The 19,019-nt window shown below is 39.2% G+C and overlaps 2 protein-coding genes across 7 annotated transcripts in view; one reads left to right on the top strand and one right to left on the bottom strand.

The window, feature by feature from the left end:
- CMSS1 (cms1 ribosomal small subunit homolog) overlaps nt 1–19,019 on the top strand; it is a 247,938-nt gene that overhangs the window by 108,858 nt on the left and 120,061 nt on the right. For 2 of the 5 annotated variants that reach the window (XM_075167949.1, XM_075167958.1), the window contains one exon: nt 18,617–18,668. The exons of 2 other annotated variants lie outside the window; for them this stretch is intronic. In XM_075167949.1, coding sequence (XP_075024050.1) covers nt 18,623–18,668 — 46 coding nt within the window. In that variant the 5' untranslated portion in view covers nt 18,617–18,622. Of the gene's footprint in view, nt 1–2,178; nt 2,270–18,616; nt 18,669–19,019 lie in introns of all 5 variants that reach the window. One more of the 5 variants, XM_075167979.1, reaches the window with a different exon arrangement.
- FILIP1L (filamin A interacting protein 1 like) overlaps nt 1–19,019 on the bottom strand; it is a 214,444-nt gene that overhangs the window by 106,820 nt on the left and 88,605 nt on the right. For both annotated transcript variants that reach the window (XM_075167835.1, XM_075167843.1), the window contains exon 3: nt 6,768–6,857. In XM_075167835.1, the coding sequence (XP_075023936.1) occupies nt 6,768–6,857 (90 nt within the window). The remainder of the gene's footprint in view (nt 1–6,767; nt 6,858–19,019) is intronic.

The raw sequence follows: 19,019 nt of genomic DNA, 5'->3' as shown, positions 1-19,019 counted from the left end.
TTTGACACTGTCTCCCACAGCATTCTCCTAGAAAAGCTGGAGGCTCACGGCTTGGACAGGTGCACTCTTCACTGGGTAGAAAACTGGCTGGACGGCCGAGCCCAAAGAGTTGTGGTGAACGGACTTAAATCCAGTTGGCAGCCGGTCACAAGTGGTGTTCTCCAGGGCTCAGTATTGAGGCCAGTTCTGTTTAATATCTTTATCAATGATCTGGACGAGGGGATCGAGTGCTCCCTCAGTGAGTTTGCAGACAACACCAAATTGGGCGGGAGTGTTGATCTGCTCGAGGGCAGGAAGGCTCTGCAGAGGGACCTGGACAGGCTGGATCGATGGGCTGAGGCCAACTGTATGAGGTTCAACAAGGCCAAGTGCCGAGTCCTGCACTTTGACCACAACAACCCCATGCGACCCTACAGGCTTGGGGAAGAGTGGCTGGAAAGCTGCCCAGAGGAAAAGGACCTGGGGGTGCTGGTTGACAGCTGGCTGAACATGAGCCGGCAGTGTGCCCAGGTGGCCAAGAAGGCCAATAGCATCCTGGCCTGTATCAGAGATAGCATGGCCAGCAGGAGTAGGGAGGTGATTGTGCCCCTGATACTCGGCACTGGTGAGACCGCACCTCGAACACTGTGTTCAGTTTTGGGCCCCTCACTACAAGGAGGACATGGAGGGGCTGGAGCGTGTCCAGAGAAGGGCAACGAAGCTGGTGAAGGATCTGGAGCACAAGTCTCATGAGGAGTGGCTGAGGGAACTGGGACTGTTTAGTCTGGAGAAGAGGAGGCTGAGGGGAGACCTCATCGTGCTCTACAACTACCTGGAAGCAGGTTGTAGCGAGGGGAGGGTTGGTCTCTTCTCCCAAGTAACAAGCGATAGGACGAGAGGAAATGGCCTCAAGTTGCTCCAGGGGAGGTTTAGATTGGATAATAGGAAAAATTTTTTCACCGAAAGGGTTGTCAAGCATTCGGAACAGGCTGCCCAGGGAAGTGGTGGAGTCACCATCCCTGGATGTATTTAAAAGACGTGTAGATGAGGCGCTTAGGGACATGGTTTAGTGGGCATGGTAGTGTTGAGTTGATGGTTGGACTCAATGATCTTGGAGGTCTTTTCCACCCTTAATGATTCTATGATTCTACGTGGTGCTTAGGGGCATGCTTTTGTGGTGGACTTGGCAGTGTTAGGTTAACGGCTGGACTTGATGATATTAAAGGTCTTTTCCAACCTAAACGATTCTATGTTTCTATGACATCCTTAAAATGATTTTCACAACATAAGCCCGGTTGCTGGAGAATCTCTTTTTCTAGTGAAGAGTCCTTAGCTTTGTGCAACCATGGAAGCGATGACAGTTAGGGGAGTGCTGTGAGAATGTTTCCAATTGCCTTTATCTTTCGGTGCTTCCTACAGCATACTACAGCTTAGGCAATGGTTGTAGTAAGAGGCAAGTAAATTGATATAAAGACCAAGTTGATTTGACATGTTTTTTAACCAAGTGTTTATTAGTTGAAATAATCTTGGGTGGTTTTTGGCATAATTTGTATTTGAGTGGGAACTTGACTCATTGTCAGAAGTCTGTGTGTATTTGAGCATTTTAAGCTGACATTACCAAATGGAACCATGGGAGGCTCTTGGCTTGTGTTTATGGAGTATAAACCAAAGCTCCTACCTTGCTGACTCAAGAGCCACAAAAATGTTAATAGAAGTCAGGGATGCAAGAAAAATTCTATTCCATATAGCCTGTCAGCTTGCCAGTACTATCTTTTTCCTTGGGATACTTTCCACTATTTTTTTCCATGTAGTTTTAGGTATCATGAGGGATGAGACTTCCTCTGCATTCCTTTGGAAATTATTTTGCAGTCCTTATAAGACTTTGTGAAGCTTTTCCCTCATTTATATTTCCTGGTACTTAGATTTCAGGAGCAGAACCTGCACCCAAACTGCCAGGGGTTGCCTTCCTGTTACTTTTGGCAAAATGATTCAGGCTTCCTTCTTGCTGCTGTCTGCTTTTGTTCAACTGAGTGAACCAGTGAACATTTGCATGCCTCAAACTACAAATGTTTTAGGATAGGTATTGTGATACTTTCTGCTGAAGGATGCTGTGAACATTTTAAATCAGCCTGCATGTATCAGGTGAAGTAGCTGTAGCTGTTGAGTTTCTTTTGTTGTATTTTCGTTTGTTTCCCTCAGGATTTTCTGCACGAAGTTTGGTGTCTCTTAGATCTTCCTAACCAGTTTCCTGGTTCTCCTCTCCCTGAACTGTTTCCCCTTCAACACTAAGGTACTTCTGCATAAGCCTTACAATAGGCACATGAAAAGGCCAATTATAGCCACTTAAAGTTAGTTGAAGTCAATGATTCATCAGTAAGTAAAAGTTAAATTAATCATCTAAACTGTTTGTAAGCTTGGACAATTTTTCCCCACTTCATCAAAGATAATTTGTCCCTAAAGAACATTTTGCTTGTATCTCAACAGTTAGGTGCCAATGTCTACAGAACGCAAGACAAACTAATTTGAGTTGTTGTTTGAGCCTGCAGGAACACTGTAGCTTTTGCAATTGTTTGAAAACCCAGAATGTTTCTGGTCTATTATCATTTTATTTGTTCCCTCTACTTTTTTTAAAATTATATATATAATATATATATTAAAAAAAAACCCAGTAAATACATATTTACTCTAATCATTATAGTTATGGAAAAAGAAGGAAATTGAGGGCAACTGAAAACCAAATGTAAACAATAGTATACATGTTTTAAATTTTGGCTTTGGGAAATATTTTCTTGATTCCTAAGATTTAGTAAGTCTTGTTTGCCCTCTAAAGCGGGGGATGTAAGCTAATAGAAACTGCAAGGCATTGACTTTGTGGGTGCACCCTCATGGTAAAACAACAAAGGTAGAAGTGTATAATTCTCAGAAGTTGGTTCTTTTAGGTTTCTGGAGCTGGAAAGGCAGGAAGGTTTGACCCTTGCACAAGGTTTCTGAAACAATTTCTTCCTAAAGGAATTTTTAATACCTGTTCAGAAATTCAGGCTAGAAGAAGGCATCTGACAGCTTATAAATGCTGGGTAGAAGCTTTGGGAGTCTTATGCTGTACATTCCGAGTTATCTGTGTGCTCTGCCAGCTTGCCTGTAGAACTTGCGCCTTCATAATGTCATTTGCAGAAATAAATTATCTTCAGCTTAGAAGAGAAGGGAGGGTAAAAGTCTATGAAAACGGACAATCTTGCCCATTTACCTAGAGATAATATTTTTGCCTGGGTCTTAGTTGAGCTTTGTTGACTCATGTACCTTCTTGTGGCAGAGATACTGATTGTGGTCAGATGCCAGAAATAGCTGAATACAGTGTTACTTCTTACTTTCTCTTTTGCTTTCCACAAAACTTACCTGATTTTTGACACAAAATTGTTCTATTAATTAAAATATTGACTTAAAATGTATGTAATGATCAATTCATTTGAAAATTCTTTGCTAGGAACAGCAGTTTTTCCTTACTCAAGTCAGTCCATCTCTTCCCTGCACTAAATAACATATTTTAAAATCTAGCCAAAAATAAACAAAATAAAAACCCAGTCCTATTAATGTGGTGCTACATAATGATACCAGCTTAAAGGAAGCATGCCCTAACCATCTTGCTAATTATCTGTGGCTCCTTAGGCCTTTATATATAGTATCCTAACATGCTGCACTCATCGGATGTTTTTTGTTTATTTGGGGGAGAAAAAAACCAACATGTTTCATTTCACCTCAGTTACATTAAGTTCAGCTTTCAGGCCTTTTCCATTCATTGTCCATAACTACAGAATCATGGGATTTTGTAAAGGAGCTACTTTTTCGGTGTTGCTGGTTATCAGGCTTTAACTCATCCAAAAAGCCAGACTGTCCTTTGCCAGGTGCAAACAGAACTTTGAGGCAACATGTAGTTCGACACTGAGACCTGGATAGTTTAAAAGAAAGGGGGCAGGAGGAGGTCGTCTTCTGACAATGATGATGCCAGGTTGGCATTAACAATTTCTTTAGTTTAAAGCAGCGTAATACTTATTGCAGCACATCTTGGTACAGTGTTATGAGGCTATAATTTGATTCCTGAGCCAGGTGAAGTGGTTGGAAGTTGCTTACTTTTGCGTTTGTCTTTTGTGTTTTGCTTGGTTTTCACTGTAGGCAAAATTGAGCTAACTTCTTGTGTGTTGACTCGTTTCTCAGCCTTTAGCTTGAGTTATTGTACACAATAAGGTATACAGTCGCAACTGCTTTTTGAAAAGTTGCCATTTGGAAGGAAGCACAGAGGGTTGCCCCTCAGACCTGCACGCACATGCATGATATATTACATGCGGATACGCCCTACCTCAGGTGGGGACAGAAGCAGCCAAAGGCATACAGAGATTTTTTGCAAGACAGAATCAGTTTTGTGAAAGATTTTTTTTTTTTTTTTTTAATTTCCTTTTTTGCCAGTTGAGTTTGTAAGTGCTTTCTTAGATCTGGTATGCACTCTGAAGTGTTACAGTATGATAACAGATGAGCTAAGTTGCTTGCTGCCAAAACCCTGCAAAGTGTGACCGGTACGCAGCCTAAGGAGGAACGTTGCTCTTTTAAAACTATGCCAACCTTAATATTGTAACTAAATCAAGGTTTAGTTACGAAATCATCACAGTATCCTTGAAACAAGATGTAAACTAGGCTCACTGTACAAAAAGGGGGAGGACGTGCCTGACACCTGTGAACACATAGTGAAAAAGGAAAGTAAGAAGCCGTGGAAATTACATCTTATCAGGGCATTTGTGCCGCATGATTACAGTCTCTTTGTCTCTCATCAGTCTCATACTGAGCCTTTTTAAAACATACTCTGCACTCCCGGTTGCTGTTCTCTCACAGCCTCTTCTGGTGCCTGAGTTGGAGAGATTGCGGTGTGGCGCAGAGCTGTTCTCCTCGTCCCCTCAACAGCTCTTACACTGTGTGTTAAAAAGCAACAAAGAAACTTTGGTTTGGTGATGCATTAAGTCTGTATCATCTTAAAGCTTCTCAAATGGAAACAGTGGCCATGCAGTTCAGTGAGCTGATCAGGAGTAAATTTACACCATAAGTGGAGCTTTCTACTCTATCAAAAAAAAATTTAACACATTAACTTTTATAGAAGTAAAGCTTGTATGCCAGATATCATCAGTCTGCATCATTATGGCTCTGTCTGTCCTCCCACAGCCAATATAACAAATTTTGGCTCATTTAATGGAAATATGGGTATGATTGATACAGATCAAATTTTCGCTACTGAAAGATTAATTCATACACAGAACTCATGTTAGTGATTGTGCGAATACAGCTTCATAAATGACATAAAAAGGTTTCTGACAGTCCGTCTGACCTGAGACAGCTAGTTTTAAAACATCAGTGAGGGTGTTGGGGATGGACGTTTGTTGTGTCGCATTATAACTAAATTCTGTGCAAATTCAGAGTTCTCTTTGCTACTTACACAGGTTTAGTTCAGCTTTATTGGTCCTACTGAGCAACTGAACAGTTTTGTTTGCTGAGAGTCAGCCAAGTGTGTGTCTGTGGGACAATGCTGATAAACCTTACTATTTTAAACCTGGCTGTCTCTCTGCTGTTTTTCAAGCACAATGTCTCTCTTTCTTCTGCATAAATGATGTCGTCTTGCCTCCCCAGCTCTGTTTGAGCTGCTGCAAAGGTGGTAACACTTCTCAATTACACATCACGTGGCATGTTCATGTTCTTTCTCATTTTGCTCACCTGAAAAGCTTAGTCTTTTATTTCCCTCAGTTAAGCACTTTGAGACTGCTCAGTGGACGGCATCCTGTGCACCCTGAAAAGTTCTTATTCTTCCAGTGCTCCTGCAAGACTACAATTCTGTTTTGGTGAGGCAGTTAAAGAGTTAAAGGCTTGTGGTGTTTCAAAGAAATGCCCAACAGCTGCTGTAAAGTATCCCTACAATCCTAGCTGACCTCATTCTTGTCAGACAACAGTGATAATATCCAAAAACGTGTGCAAGACAGGAAGTGTTTCAGGAAGGTATATGTTTCACGCAAAGACATCAGAAATGCGCTCTCTCCCAGGGCCACTTACCGTAAGATCCATATCAATTTAAATGGAATGGTGAAATTCCAGAATGTGTTTACAGAAACATTATTTTGGTCAAAAAAACGCCATTGCTTGTTATTCTGTGTGTGCAAATAGCAAAAGCAGATGAGTTAACCACTGTATGTATTTAATATAATGACATTGCTGGCTATATGAACCTACTTTTTAAATATCTGGAGGATTCACATACTTTTTTGATAGCTTTGTTTACTATTTTCAAGGGGGATCTTTGACTTGAAAAAGTGGTACAGGAGAAATATAAATCTACTTACAATACGTTTTCACATTTACTTTACATTCAAAGACTGATCTGATATCTAACAAGCTTTTAATTAATTTAATCAACTAAGAGAGTTCTTTAGTAAGCAGAACAAAATCCCTTTTTTTACCCCACTGCATTCTATGACTTAAAATTTAAAAGAATTGGATAAATAGAGGAATGCCCACTATGTGTAGGAGGTGTGAGAGTCTTCCAAATTTTTGCCAAGAAATTAGGAATGGCTTGTTTTTTAAAAGATTTAACATTTTTTACTATTCAGTCTACCAACTTATCTGCAAAAAGTGTCCTATATGTACAGACTCCTATTATTTTCATATTTTTGAAAAAATCATACATGAGAAATGAGCTTATACTTTATTTATATTTTTCAGTAGCACCCACTTAAAAACACACAAATAAAAATAATTCCTACCAGTTCAGAGCTCTTCTGCTGATAGTTTGAGATATTTTCCCTAAATCTCCTCTTAGTTGTGTCCAGAATTGTCTCTCTTGTAGTATGAATCTGCAATAAAATTCAAAAGTCCATTATGATTTTTTTTTCCACAATCATAAGTAAATATTGCTTGAGAGATTTCTTTTGAATTCAGAAGTCCTTATTTCAGCATTAACTTGATAAATTTGTATAAAATAATTTATTAAGGGTTAGACTAGATCCAGTAAAGATTCTACATTAATAATATGCTCTTCTGATGTTATGAGGTCTAGAAGATGCCTGTAAGAATATTAAAATGAAGCACTGCTATTTAATCTCTGGTTTTTGTTTCATTTAAAGACTTGTTTCTTCTGTACTTTTTTCTGTATTCTCCTATAGTTTCAAAAATATTTGTTTGCGTTGGTAGGGAATGAGCAAATTCTGGCTGTTAGAATTTACATAGAGAATTTCATCTTTGAGAATTCACTGGTTCGTGAAGCTAGGTCACCGATCTTGAAGGGCCCTTTGAAAAGCGTAGCCCACAGCCAGGCAGCTACAGGAGGGGTAAGAATGCCACGGTATTGATGTTGAATGGTATACTAGCAATGGTTTGTCTTTTTTATGGAGATGTGACCAAGGAGCTCAGGTGAGGTGCAAGAGGAGATGAAGGCAGGCTACTGGGAGGAAAACATGAGTGAAACTGAACTGAGGAATGAAACGAGTATGATCTGTGTTTTTAGAAGATGATCCAAGGACATAACAGAAGAGAAAGGGAAGGAAAATGGAATTATTTGGACACAGGAAGGCATTTTTTGTTATTTGCTGGTAGCAACTCATTTAAATTACACACACACAGTTGTTTCAAACTGAATTATATTTTATATTTGCCTGCTGCTTCTGGAAGTTATTGCCAAGAGTGAAAACCACATAATATATTTCTAGTATTAAACCATCTATTACTGATAGATAATGACAGAGTAGAGGCAGAAGGCACCAGTTAGTCTGGGTTAGCTCATGTGTTCTGGATAACTCTTGAACTCTGAGATTTCTAAACTTCTACCAGGCTATGTTGATTTCCCACTGCTTTTTGGATGTGATGAATTGTTTCCTCTCCCGTGTCAATGTCAGGTAATCTCAAGTACTCCTATGATAGTCTTCCTCATACTTTTTCAGGTAATGTGCTATAGGATCACTTTTCTGTTAGTTATTACAATAAGATAATAAATACCATAATGGCTGTAGTAACACCTGTTAACAAAAGAAGCATTCTGGAGTTTTTAAAACTACAGGTGCCCTTGTGTTCTCACTTACATTTTATGTATTTTTGCTTTTTAACGTTACAGGTGCTAGATTTTGGATCTGTAGTGGCTTTCTGATTTAAGCTTCTAATTTTTGACGGTGAAGCGTGAAATTTATGCTCTAAAGTCAAAAAGGGCTAACCTTTTGAGAAACTTTCTGTAATTACTGAACAGTTACTGATGAAGTCAAAGGAGAGAGATAAAACCAGAATCCTGTTCTACTAATTGTTGGTTAAAACAGTTTGACTCTATTAGGAAAGTTTCTGTGAAGTGCTGTGTAAGTATGCACCTTACAAAATCATCTAGCGATGTAAGATATGGGAAAGGATGCCAATCCATCAGTCTGTCTCCTTGACTTTTCAAGGTGATTTATCACAAAGCATTTAATTAACTTCTTTTCTTGTAACAATGAAGATAAATGTGTTATTTAAGTTTTTTTGTTTGCTTTTCTTCAAAGTATATTGGGTTAGTTTTGACTAATAACAAGATGTATATAAAGAAATTCTGTGCTTCTGCTTCAAAGAAGAGAAAAAAAATCTTTTCCTGATTTTCAGTATAGCACAATTAGATGCTTTATAGTCCTTTTTTGTCTTTAGTCAGAGCAGGGGGTATTAAGGCAATACTAGATGTGAATTGGCGCACTTGTTAAGACCAGTGACTTGTCCAATATGCTAAATCCCCAAGGAAATGATTGCAGGATCCTCAGGGATTTCTTGCTAGAATTCTGCCCTCCAAGCAGCAGAAAGGAAAGTTTTTACATAGCTTTCACAAATACTTAAGTCATACTATGATAATGTAATGCTTCTTGACACATTGTCATAGTATTTTATTTAAGAACCAAATAGCTCTTTACTATTTTGAGTCACTCTTTGAGTAATGGTTTGCAGCAAGTTTAATTTTTGGCTTTCTGTTGCTTTTCTGGCAACTGTAGAGAGGTCTGTTCCATGTCTCACCCCTGTCCAAAATGTGGTGGGTTTCTTTTCTGTTCAGTTCATAATTCCTGCCAGGTCCGTGACTGACCCTTTTTGATCTCAGTGTATTCTGGTCTTTCTCCTTCCTCTTTAGGCATCCAACTGAAGCAGGCATCTTGTAGGCATTTACCTCCCCATCAAATACACAGAAGAATTCGGCACCTGACTTGGTAATCTCAAAGAAACTAAAACCTAACTGTTGTGACTGTCCCCTTCAAAGGCTGTTCCATGGTGCACATAGAACATCAAGGAAGACAATGTCTTACTGCTTAGAAAGGTCTGTTTGAAAATCTGTGGATTTGCTAGTGAAAAGAGTAAGACTTCTTAACTGGGTTGGTTGTTTTTTTTTTTTTTTTAAAATCATTGTAACTAAGGAATTGAGATTTTTGTTGAATTCATGTTTTAACCTTTGTGTTACTGAGCTGTTTAAGGTGGATAATTGAGAGAAGGCCTGGCATGGATGGATTGAGGGTGTTAATTTTGTGAGTAGTTACATGTGAATGTAGAAATGCTCAAAATCGCAACACACTGCTGTCTCTTGCATGCTTGGAATGACATCTATGTATGCATTAATAAACAAGCTGAAATATTGAAGTATATAGGGTGCACGAAAGTCCTGCTTCCTAATAGTGGCAAAGGTAGGTAATGTTTCGAAGGAGCAAGGCTGTATTTAAGATGGTTAGACATGCCTTCCCTTGAATGAATGGGATAAAATACCTAAGTCACTCCAGTGTTGTCACCTCTCACCATGTTTATAGCCTGTTTATGTGCTTTCTTAGTAGTAGTTGTACAAACTTCTGTTGACCAGCGTTTTCTTACCATAGTTTTACAATCACTTCAAGAAAACCATTTGCATTGCAGCAGTGGCAGTTTGGTAGGAGTCGTTTGTGCTCTGCTCTGACTTGCTGCCCTTCATTAAGAGCGTACAGCTCGATGCATCTGAGCCTGTTGCTGCTCTGCTAAAAGGAGGTAGCAACGCTGCCCTGCTTTGGTAGGGTGCCTTTCTGATCCAGAGGTGAAAGAGCAGATAGAGCCTTCTTTTTAATGGTCCCAAGAGAACTTGAATACAAACTGCATGAAGGCCTGCAATCCCTGAAGGAGATTTAAGGCAATCCTGCTGGGATTTGATTCTGTGGCTGAGTCATTTCAGCCTGTTTTTTGACCTGTTAATAAACCCTTGTCACACTACTGCTATTGCCTTTTGTTATAGTCATTACATTCCTCTGGAGTCTCTATAGCCATTGTCTGTTGTGTTTCTTTGTTTTTGTTTTTCCTCACTAGGGATAGATTTTTAAGTTGGCAGAAGGTATCAAATTCAGTTCCCACCACCAGAAAACTCTGTGCATTTGCATGGGGCATATAACAGCCATGCAAGCTCCCCTGCATGCTCCCTTGGGGAAGGTGCAGCTTCCTGGGGGAGGTATTCATACTGCGTGTTCCCATGCCAGGAGCCTCGCTGCAGTAGGTGTGCAGTGTAAGTGGGTTGTGGGTGTTCCTCCTCCTTGCCTTTCCACAGCCTGTGCTGGCAGGGTGCACGTGCATGTTACTTACAAGTCGCGAGTAAATTTTTGAGACCCTTTTTAGATGTGGACATGGAAGGAAGCAGTGCCACAGAGCAGGGAATAGAGAAAGGCCTCTAAGGACCAGATGCGTGCTGTGGGATATTCAAGACTCTGGAAAGCTCTTTTCACCTTTTCGTGTGCGCATATAGGCACATACAGTCTCACCTCATGGGACAGCTACATTACGTATTTGAAAGAGTTTCTGGGAGATTTGGCTTTCTGCTGAGTGTGCGTGGGTCACTTGGAACAGACTGACAGCTTTCTCAGAGGGGCAAAGGTCAGTTTAAAATTCTTAGGTGTACTATGTAATGCAAGCTCTTGGCAGATTTGGAAGATATCCTTGAAGTCTTCCTCAGAGAAGGTGGCCTTTTTTTCAAGAGAAAGCTTTGGACGCAGAGTGGAAAGGAGGAGTATTTGCTAGATATGTCTGAAATGTGTTTGTTTTGAAAGCCACCATTAGATTAGCCGTAAACTAATGGTGGTTTGTATCCCTCAGGGCAGGGGAAGATGGAATCTGTTGTTTATTAGAGTGCAGGTTTTCCCCAGGGTGCTCATATACACTATAGAATATGCATTAAGCGGTTGGCATTGTATCTCTAAATCTTTTATTTGGTTTCAGAAGGTCTTAAATTAAAAAAGGACAGACCAGACACCCCCACTCCTCCCAAAATAAACCAAAGTTGTGAAACTGTCCTTAACACCTTTGCTGAATGAAGCACAAACAAATCACTCTTAGCAACCTACCATTTTCTGTCAAACCCTGTTTATCTACACAGGGACTCTTCTGAGAGGTTTTTCACTGTTGCCTGCGTAGTCTTTAGCTGACTTTCAAAAAACTGATGAGAAAGGGAATAGTAGTAAGGCAGACTACTGCCTATTTCAGATTTGGGATTATTAGTGTTTTTCTGCGTATGACATTGAATAACGATCAGGGACAAAACAGTTTTTGGCTTCTCTCAAGTCAATGTTGGCTTTCAAGCAAGAAGCCAGGAGAGGGATATGCCCATTTACATAAGTTGAGAAAACCTTCAAAACATCTTGATTTAAATTTTAATGAGAGATTTAGGCCTACTGTCATGGCACAGCAGAGAAGCTTTCCAAATAGGTGTCAGAAGATAAATGTTGTATTTTCTTTGTTATTTTGCATTCCACTAATATTTTGATGTATTGTCTTAACATTCTAGCTATAAAATTGGTAGTATTTTGTATGTTACTTTTAATATTGAGAAAGGGGTGCCATGAATAATGAGTAAGAACAAAACGATTAGCTGTTTTTAACTGAGGTAACACATTTAGGTATCAGTAGCTCATGTGCAGCTGTTGTAGTGGGTCAAAGACAAAGGAGAAAAGCAGGAGATAAAGTAGTTTTTTCTGACTTTGCTTTTCAATTTCTAGAGTTTTGCTTTATGATGGAAAGTCGACCTACAACCCTGTGGTTTAAAGTCATGAAGCTAAGAAATCAATTTGGCAGTTCACAGGATTGACGCTAAGATAAAATGAGAGGCAAGTGAGGGAAAAGGGAGTGTTCTATGGGAAGGAAACATTAAGAAAATAGGCAGCCTACGTAGAAAGACTTAGAAGCAGATGAAGTCATGAGAACCTGAATAAAACGCCATAAGCAGTGGGGTTTCCATATGCTTAGAGAGACTTCAGCACACGTTTGCTGTGGATGCTCTTCTGAGAATTGCTACTGTGAAATGGCTCTTGTGGACTTTTTTAAAGCAGCTGCTGCTGCTACCTGCACCCCTTGCATGTTTTGGGTGATAATTTTCTTTGCTTCAAGACACTTAAGGATAATTTAATTCTGCTTTTAAAGTAATCTACAGGTTTTTAGTTGCTTCAGAGTGAATGGAAGTGATCTGCCCTTCCTTCAAATGACCATTACTTTTTTGAGATTTTTAAGGTGAAATAGCCATATACAATATTTTGAACTATAGCCACATTTATTAAAGTGACTGCTATCAATCCAGAGTGACTAATAATTTTACAAAGAAATTCTGAAATTTTACGTTTTTCTCTTGGCCCAGTATTTCCCCTTGTCCTTCTTAATCTAGTGGAACATGAATCTTTCCTAACAGTACACTTTGTACTCACTGTACAATTGATTCACAACTGTACGCTATAAAAGATGTTTAAAAACATCTAGACTAATGTGGAAATTACGTAACTGTGATGAAAACTTCAAAAGAAAGCTTGGGGTTTTTTTTCCCTCTTTGCTTTGTTTAGGTACGTGTTTGGACTGGTTCTTTATCTGTGTGCTCTTGCATATCCTTCGTATTTGTACTCTCAGTAACTGGTTCATCAGGAACTTTTAATGAAGCACGCAATCTCACGGTGGGAGGATAGCTTTTTTTTGTTTTGGTTTTTCTTTTTCCTAGTTTTTCTGTTCTTCTAGGGTGTGGTTCGAACTAAAATGAAATTTAGGTTGGTCTTTCCTTTTTTGACCTGCCAAAGTGTTTGTTCTGTTAGCATTGCTCTGCTCCTTGCAAATCAGACATTCTTCTTGGGCTGCGTCAGGTTACTAATGACATGATTAATACAGGAAGGGTAGAGAAGGATGACGTAGTGGCTCATGCAAAGTTTACCTGAGAATTATCTGTAGCTCTCTACTGTTTAGTGTCTGTGTGAGTCATGGCCTGAAGCCCTGCCATTCCTTGTTCTTCAGCTGGGCAAGATCACACTTACCTCATTCTATGTATGCATTTCTCCCTTTCTTGCCAGATCTGATTAGAAGCACTTTTGTTTTAAACTCTATGTTTATGAAACATTAAATAGGTTTTTTACAGATAGCTTACCATAATGCTAAATGAAAAGTGCCATTTAGATATCTGTGGTCCAGGCAGCTTTAGAAACTTTCTCTGTCCTTACGTGAATTCTGATTTGTATCAACTAAAGTCTTTTAGCAATGATAGTGTTATGACATTAGTAAGCTTTGCAACAGGACCATGAGTCAAGTTGCTATCTGTCAGTAAAGCCTCCTGTTTCTTCTTGTGTTATTTGCACAGATACAAGCTTGCAAAATACAAATGCCAAGTTTGTAATGCTGTCTCCAGCTTTTGAAACTTCCTTGGGCTGCAGGTACAACTGTTCCCATCAAATTTGGTCCACCTATTAATTCCTTAACGGAGTAGCCGGGGAAATTGATCTTACTGATCAAGAAAACATGTAAGCATGTTCTCTGATACACTTTGAACTCTTGGTCATTCCCTTATTGTAGGCTGGCTGACTGGACCTCTTTTTAACCTGAGATCAGTATTTGTTCTGCTATTTGTGTATGTGTGTCCTTTAACTACAGGTTTCTGCTAGAGTGTCTGTATTGATGTTCCACTAATCTTGCTAGAAAGTGTGCTGTCAAATGCTTTCAAGTCTCTCTTAGGAGACCAGAATGAAGACAATGTAGAATTTGCAAGAAACTGATTATTTTTTCAAGATTCCTTTGTTTTCTCTGTAAAACTGTCACAAAGTCTTTGGCATCCTTCAGGACTTCAGCTTTCCTCAACTAAAACAGTCGTCTTTTCTCTGTGTGTGCTGCTTAGTCTGAATTATCTTGCGCAAAAAGTGCTTAATGTTTAACAGTAGAAGGTTATGCTAAAACAAGCTATCATTTTCCAGCCAGCTCATATCTCACAACCTGCCAAAGCCTATATCGGGAACACGATGTGTGGGAAAAAGTTCTAAAATGATAGACAGAAAAATGTCTTGTGGGAAACCTAAAATGCCATGAGACTCATTCTGTTAATAAAGAATGTTTTTACAAGCGCAGCATCATCCCCCTTACTTTTTGACATTTTCAAAAATGAAAGCTTGACTGTGTAACATTTGTGTAGAATATAAACAACCTTGATACTTAGATAAGTGACATTTCTTGGAAATAACATTTCCTTAAGCGAAAAGAATGGTCAAAGTGAATAATTAGCCAGAAAAAAAAACCCAACTTATTTCTGTAAGGCATACCTTTCGACTACTTCTAAGAAAGGCCTGAGATAAAATTTTATATGCGCTTTCTGATTACACTTTGCAAACATATCTTAAAGGAAAACAAACTCATCCTATTATCTGCTAGTCTCAAAAGGTGCACCAGATGAGTAAATTCTTTATGTAAAAATATGATAAAAAAAATCTTAAAATAAAAAAAAAGTTCTCTCATGCAACATGCAGCACATTTTGCATAATTGCAGTATATGCTAATGGAGTTAATGATTATAATTACACAGATGCCTGAATGAGGATGGCAGAAGCTCATGTCCAGCTTAATGTTGTCTGTATTTCATTTTGCTGCTTCTAAAGGAACTGTTTACATGAAAGAGTAGCATAGATTTTATTCAGTGAGTCAGCATTTAAGGAAAAATTAAGCATATTGTTTGACATGTGCCTTTATGTAAGCTGTGTATCTAGAATCTGTCTTTTAGCTTGAGCAGTGAAATGGTATTTCTGGCTTTTGTTTTCTTCTGGCTAAATGGCCAGTGCCTTGGCTGCAGAACTGATTTTCTGCTTTTCGTCTAAACCCCTCTTCTTTTGCACTTTCAACTAGAAAATGAATCAAACAAAGCTTAAAATTTTCTTTTTCAAAATTGAAAGGCACTGAATGAAGCAGCAGTGAAAAAAATCTGTCTCTAAACAAATTCTGTAAAACCTGTGCCTTCACTTCTGCAGGTTTATGAGGCAGGACATTGCCCGCCCGCCAGTTCATGTCAAGTTGTAGTGCCTCTTGCTGCTCAAAGCAGCAAACAGTCTGCGGAGAGAGAGCGAGCTCCATCCGGCTCCTTGGCTTGGTAAAACACCCAAGTCCAGAGGAAGCTCTGATTGAGGAAGGGCCCAAGAGGCAGGAAACAGATGTTAGCAGCAGTGTCCTGGCTCAGGTGGCCTGATAACAAGTGTACCAAGCCAAAATAACTAAGTGGGTTAAATGGCCAGAAGTATAGTTCATAGTCTTATTTATTGGGCTACTTAAATCTAGATTTACCTGAGGGTTAATGTGACTTTTGCACGTACTTTTCTGTGGTTGGCATTTGTGGTGTGGTGTTAAGCTTCAGATGGCTTGTCTGGTAACACTGCAGGTCACTGTTTGTTTCTGTGTGCAGCTAGGTAGCTTTCTCCAAATGCTTCGTATGGTCTTTTTGGTACTTCAGTAGTTTTTATCTTGTGTGTGGCCAAAGATCAACACGCATAGGGGGATGCAAAAGGCCAACATTAGCATCGTCCATATTCAGAAAAAGCCCTGTGAAGTCTCCAAAACAGTGAAGACTTAGTGTTTTGTTTTTCTGCGTATGCCTTTCTTCCTGTGACCTTTTCTGGTGTGAAAGATACCTGGGTACATAAGTCAAACCAGGACCATAGGAAGCCTACAGCAAACTCTTGAAATTGGGTGTTGGCACCTTATCTTCCAGGGAGAGTGTGCAGAAATGCTTCTTCGAATCTGCTTTCAGATTTTGCATGTTCTTGGTATTGATTCATCAGTTGAGCAATCTCTCATTGCAAATTAACAGAAGGATATGGGGAATCTCAGGGTTGGTGGGGGGGAAAACACAAAAAAAAAAAGGAGGAATAGAAGAAGTGGAATTGAAGAAAATTATGATCTTGGGAGTGGGCATAATGCTCAAAGGTTGTGTCGTGAAGGCATCACGTGTCACAGAGAGATGGTTCATGCTCATGATGCAGTGGAACTGCAGTGCAGAGGTCTCTGCCTGGAGCCTTTCTTTTGGCTCCCTCTGGCTTTTGAGAAGGGCCCGGGCACTGTCTCTGCCTGGGGATTTCTTGCAATTCCTTTGGGACTCTACCTCTGTCAGGTCTTTCGCGGAAGCAAAGCCTTTGTTCTTGGTTCATTGGTGGTCTGCCTGTATCTTAAAACACCCCCTCGCAGGGCCGTCGCTGACCATTTGAGCTTTGTGGCTTGCTGCTTGCTACCTGGGAGCCCTTGGTGAGCTCAAGTAGGTAGATAGCTACAGGGTAATGCAGAGGGTTTCTGAATATACTGTTGCTCTTTGGTTTAACAGCATGAGAAAAGTGCATAGTTTAACCATCAATGATCTCACTTCATTCTTGCTCTAAGTTTCCTCCTGGGAATTGGGGGGTTTGTCTTGGTTTTAGGTAGGCCTGACTTTCCCTCATCTCCCGTGATTGCTGTTGCCACCATTTTTTCATTTGAGAAGGTGTTTCCAGAGATAATCTCTTAAGCTTCCTGAGTGCAACTCTGTGACATTCTTAATTTGTACATGTTGTTTTCTGCCATTTGTCTAGCTTTGGAAATTTCCATTTCCCAAATCCCTTTAGGAGAGAGAGGAAAAAAACTCACTTTGTGAGGGCGATGAGGCACAGGTGGTGTATTTGTGTTTCAGATCTCCATAACAAATATTTTCCATTTCTGACTTTACTAAAATTTCCTTGTAGGTAAGTATTGGAATTTGCTGGCCGTGAATCTGTTTTAGGATCGTATAAAGGTTTTTCTCTTGTAGCGATCCTCCTAAATGCGTGTAAAAGATAACAAGAAGTCACAAAACTTAACACTGCTGTAGTGTTAAGAAGCTGGTACGGAAAGTTCTTTTTCTTAGTTAAATGCTGCTTCATAAAAATTGAATGAATCTATGTAAAAGTACTGGATCTGGTACTTCTCTCATTGGCTTGTTCTTCTAGGGAGGAAGGGCTTTTATCTCTGTCTGACAGTCATTCCCAGTGATGGGGATGGACCAGCTGAGAAACAGAGATTTTGATGATTATAAGTTTCAATAAATTTCATGAGAATGGCTTCCCAGCTAGAAGAGGGAGATCTTAGTGTGAGTTTGTGGACCTACTGAAGGTTTTTTGAATCCCCATAGGACACAAATTCATAGGGAGCCAAACCACATTGGTTCCACTGTTCATAGAGCTGCTTGCTCTATTCTGTGTTGTTTTTTTAAATCAAATTATGGTTGCCTTTGCTAAACTTTTGTTGTGTTGCTAGCTTTACTGTGTATGTTCCAGTTGCCAAAATACTAGAAACCACAAAGGGCACCAGTGTAATAAACAAGAACAAATAAGGACAGTCTAAAACGCTGTTACTTGCAGATAGTTGACTTAACATCTAAAATAAACATTGTTTCTGTTTTTAGTATTTATTTTAGTTACGGCTTTCTTACACCCCTATGAACTTCTTTTCTCCCACTGGAATATCAGCAAATACAAGAGGACTACTGCTCATTTGCAACTATTTAAGAATTGCAAGTAGTAAAAGGAAGCAAAAATTAATACTTCAGATTTGAGAATAAGTTTTTATGTAAAAAGTAATGATTTTAAATTCTAAAAATTAGACCTGTTTTCAATTTCATATGCATGTTTCTCATGAAAAATTTTGATATTGTCATCTTCTGATGAAAAAAGTTCAAGTTTCTGATTTTTCATCTTTTCCCATTTCTGATTCCCATTTAAGATAACGAAATAATCACCAAGATGCTTACTACAACTAGAGTTATTTATAAATGACAAGGGTTGGGCATCAAAAGCTATGATTATAAGAGCAATCTAGCCTGCTAGATACCTTTCACACTCCTCCTGATTATATGTAAGTGCCAGCAGTATGACATTACATTCAGTTGAAATTCGGGTCCTTTATATAGAAGTTACTGAATTTCTGGTGGTCCAGCCTCCTCTTTGAAACCTTGAAGATGACCTATTTGAAGTCTGCGTGTGCATGATCCTTACTACAGAATTGCTCTGATGTTCTTTAAAGACCCATCACTTCTGGCAAACTCTTTTTATATTCCCTTGTTCCTCTGTTTTAAGGCAGGTTTCCCTGTGGTAAAACCGTTTCCTTTATTACTTGTTTGTTTATATTAGTAGTGGTTTCCTTCTTAAGGTTAATTATTGTTTCAAAGAAATTGCTATTTCCTGTTCTGGTGTAGCTTGTTTTCTTTAGATTTGTTCCACGCTGTCATGATGTCTGTAAAATATTGCTCGGGAATTCTTTGTGTTTTGAAGGTGCAGTGCTCCAAGGGATGATTCTTAATCTTTCTTACTTTCTTTTCTCTCTTTTCTTTCATTTTTAGGTAAGAATGACTTTTGCAGTGATTTTTTTGCTTTTGAAGAATTTCTCCTTTGGTAAAGTATTAATCTCTCTTTCTGTCTTCCTTAAAAAAATGGTATTGTTTTTCTCTGTATTTAAGGGGGGAGGAACCCTCGGCCAAGGCTAGTGCTGTGCCCTTTTAAATACTCTGATATGGTTGCTGGAAGAGAATTTGAAAATTTCAAGTAGATGTTTGGGTTTTTTCTAAATAATTTTCTATATACAGGGTGACTGTACAAATGCACAAGCAAGTTACTGTCACCTGCAGTAGTTTGAAGAAGTTTGAAATAGGTTTTCCTTTAATGAAGCAGAGTGCGCTGCTTCAGATTTTCTGTGGAATATCTGCATGCTCAAAGGTCCTGCCCAAGTATATACTGAAGCTTATG

Source organism: Calonectris borealis, chromosome 1 (genome assembly GCF_964195595.1).
Source record: "Calonectris borealis chromosome 1, bCalBor7.hap1.2, whole genome shotgun sequence".
Taxonomy (NCBI): Eukaryota; Metazoa; Chordata; class Aves; order Procellariiformes; family Procellariidae; genus Calonectris; species Calonectris borealis.
This window is presented reverse-complemented; position numbering and strand designations above follow the sequence as displayed.